General features: G+C 44.6%; 1 protein-coding gene across 1 annotated transcript in view; it reads left to right on the plus strand.

The window, feature by feature from the left end:
• Window positions 1-3,502, plus strand: part of F7 (coagulation factor VII) — a 23,439-nt gene that overhangs the window by 4,090 nt on the left and 15,847 nt on the right. Inside the window, exon 2 of the mRNA XM_004704415.3 lies at window positions 845-1,005. Coding sequence (XP_004704472.3) covers window positions 845-1,005 — 161 coding nt within the window. The remainder of the gene's footprint in view (window positions 1-844; window positions 1,006-3,502) is intronic.

Consider the following 3,502-nt stretch of genomic DNA (forward strand, 5'->3'; position numbering starts at 1 on the left):
CACAAGGCCACAGTGGTGTCTGTGGGTTTGCTGAGATTCAGAGACCAAAAAAGAACATGGGAGGGCAGAAGAAGTGGTCACACATGTATGACTGGCAGCAGACGAATATCCCCAGTTATAGGTGGGGCTACAAAAGCTGGCACAGGATGGGACATGGACAGTATGTTAGAGGAGCTTACCCAATTGGTCCAGGGCCCTCCGATGAAGGCAGTCAGGACATGATTGACTCAGGACTATGCAACCTGAGGACTGTACTCTCCATCACAGACACAGCCAGGCAAGCCCTGAAGGGAGAGTGCCCTTCCCTGGGCTGGCTAGGCGTGTGGAGGTAATCCACTTCCCAATGCACTCTACCTGAGGGCAAGACTTGTCACATACTTGGTGAATGACAATAAAACGACCAACTCAACAAAGCAAGACCCAAAACTCACAGCAATGAGTTTTGTTTTGAATTTTGTTTCATGTCACTCTACAGGACAGGCTAGAACTTGCCCTGTGGGTTTCCAAGACTCTAACTCTTTACAGAAGTAGAAAGTCTCATCTTTTCCCCCAGCAGTGACTGTGGTTTTGAACTGTTAACCTCGAGTTAAGAAGCCCAGGATGTAACACATTTCACTACCAGAACTCCTGCTGATTAATGGTCAGAAGGAATTCAATGGAGGCTTATTACAGGTAGGGAGTCAGAAAATGGGTTTGGAGCTTTCACTGTTACCCATAGCCTTCTGCAAATGGCATGCTCTGATATGATTCCCATTGCTAAAAAGGAAGCTCTCTGTGTGAATGGTGGCCATGCCATCTTGGCGTGGAAAGTGGCTGTGACTTTCATGGATTTTCCATTTCTCAGTCTTCATAAGGCAGGAGGAGGCCAACAGCATCCTGCACAGGCAAAGGCGAGCCAACGAGTTCTGGGAAGAATTCAGGACAGGGTCACTGGAGAGAGAATGCAATGAGGAACAGTGCTCCTTTGAGGAAGCCAGGGAGATCTTCCAGACCCTGGAGAAGACCGTAAGTACCTCATCAAAGAGGGTGCCTTCAGCTCTCTCTGTCTTGAATGGTGTCAGGATATCTTCTTTGAGCTGCTGGCAAGCGGGCTGCACCAGAGGATGCTCCAGGGATGCTTCTTCCTCTTGAAGTCCATGTTTCTCTGTGGCTGGGCTGGGCATGTTCCTCACCGAGGGAAATGCATAGACATAGCCAATATACCCACCCACTCCCAGTCTGGACTGCTCCTCTTCCCAAAGATGACTTCTTTCTCTTCAGTGAGAGCTCCCAGCGTCACCTATACCTCCCACTGTGTTCAGAGACAACCTCCTCTGCATTACACACTCTCTACTTCCTACCACACCACGCACCCTCAGTTTGACATGCACACTTGATGTGTACCTTGCCTTTCCAAGGAAGAACGCTCCTGTTACCCCTGAAGATTCAGGGTCAGCCTGTGCAACACGAAGGGCCTCTTCACCCTTGAGAGGCTCCCTCTCTACCTTGCCTACCTGGGAGGGGCCCTGCTCTGCTTTGGCAGCATGGTGAATGCCATCTTCATGATGGGACAGTGAGTTATATACTGCCTGGGCTGCTACCCAGGAGGTCAGTAGTTCAAAATCACCAGTTGCTCACTGGGAGAAAGATGAGGCTTTCTACTCCTGGAAAGAGTTACTGTCTCAGAATCCCATAGGGGCAGTTGAACCCTGTACTATAGTGTGTTATGAGTGGACATTGCTGTGATGGCAGTGTTCATTGTTGGTTTGGTTTCTATAAGATACATGTGTAAGTTATATCACAATCCCTTGAAGATTTTGATCAGTAGCCTGAGCTCAGGTTATGATGGAGACAAGCACTTGTGGGTTCAGAGACAGGTTCCAATGTTCTCTGTTAGGAGGATGGGCACAGGACCAGGAGACCCCGGGAAAGTTGTGCAGTGGACCTTCGTGACTGTTGTTTGCAGGTGATACTGGTCATGTGGGTTTTCGCAAAAACAACACCTCACGTCATACGTCACCCTCACCATGACAAGACAATTTGAGACAGATGTAAAATTTTTCTTCCCATACACGTTGCAGAGATTCATACCTTGCATTTGTATAAAGAGTCTAGGTGGCATAATGGATTGATTATGCATTATACTGCTAAGTGCCAGCTAAGCAGTTCAAGCCTACCAGCCACTCCAGGGGAGATCATTGAGACTGTCTGCACCCAGAATTATTTACAGTCTCAGAAACCATCCAGAGCTTTTATATTCTGGCCTATAAGTTCACTCATCAGTCAGGAACACATGGAAGGCTGTGTGTGTGTGTGTGTGTGTGTGTGTGTGTGTGTGTGTGTTGGGGGTGTTGCATTTGTATACCACTTAATTTTCAAAGCATTTTCAACATTTTATTTCATTTTATCCTTACAAAAACACTGTGAGGTAAAAGTTCTAGGTAAACAGGTACCTCAACAATTAATTTTATTTTGAAGTTTATTTGGGAGAAAGCTGAGACTTTCTGCTCCCATAAAAATTTACATCCTCAAAATCGCAAAAGGGCAGTTCTACCCTCTCCTCTAGTAACCTCATGAGTTGGGACTGACTCAATGGCAGTGAGTTTTAGCTTTAGTTTTTTGAAGGTTGTAGAACACTAGGTGGCACAAATGGTTTGCCTTCAACTGAAAACCAGACTCCAGGAATTGACAGAATACCAAAGGAAATGGTATTTCCTTTCCACAAGCTGAGGAAGTACCAGAAGGACTTACCATCTATGCCAAAACATTTGGGGGAGATCCTTAATTGTCCTCAGTCCAAAGAAAAGTGACCCAACAAAATGCACAAATTTTGAAGAACACCATTAATAACAAATGCAAGTAAATTTTTGCAGAAGAAAATTCCACAATTGCAGCGGTACATTGGCAGCAAGGTGCCAGAAATTCAATTAAGATTCAGAAAAGAATGCAGCCGAAGGGATATTATTGATGATGTCAATTGAATCTTAGCTAAAAGTAGAGAATACCAGAAACATTTTCCTGGTGTTTTTTTGTGCAAATACATTCAACTCTGTGGATCATAACAAACTATGGGATAACTTTCTGAAGAATGGAAATTCTAGAACACTTCATTGTGTTCAGGGACCAGCATGTGAACCAAGAGACAGTCTTTCAAAGAGAGCAAGGGTTCCTGCATAGTTAAAAATCAGAAAATGTGTGCATCAGGGTTGCATCCTTTATCATACTTATTCCATCTGTACACTGAGCAAGTAATCTGAGAAGCTGGACTATATTAAGGAAAAAGGGGCTTCAGGATCAAAAAAAGACTTGTTAACAACATCTGATAAGCAGATGAAACAACCTTGCTTGCCGAAATTGGGAAAGATTTAGTCATGGTAATCAAAGGGTGCCTTCAGTATGAATTTCAATTCAATGTCAAGAAAAGCAAAAATCCTCAGAAGTGGACCAATAGACCACATCATGATAAACAGAGAAAGGGTTGAGGTGGTTGTGTTAGACAGGGTTCTCTAAAGAGATAAAACCA

The sequence above is a fragment of the Echinops telfairi genome, unplaced genomic scaffold, assembly GCF_000313985.2.
Source record: "Echinops telfairi isolate 266 unplaced genomic scaffold, ASM31398v2 ScPeMD7_7467;HRSCAF=8505_1, whole genome shotgun sequence".
NCBI lineage: Eukaryota > Metazoa > Chordata > Mammalia > Afrosoricida > Tenrecidae > Echinops > Echinops telfairi.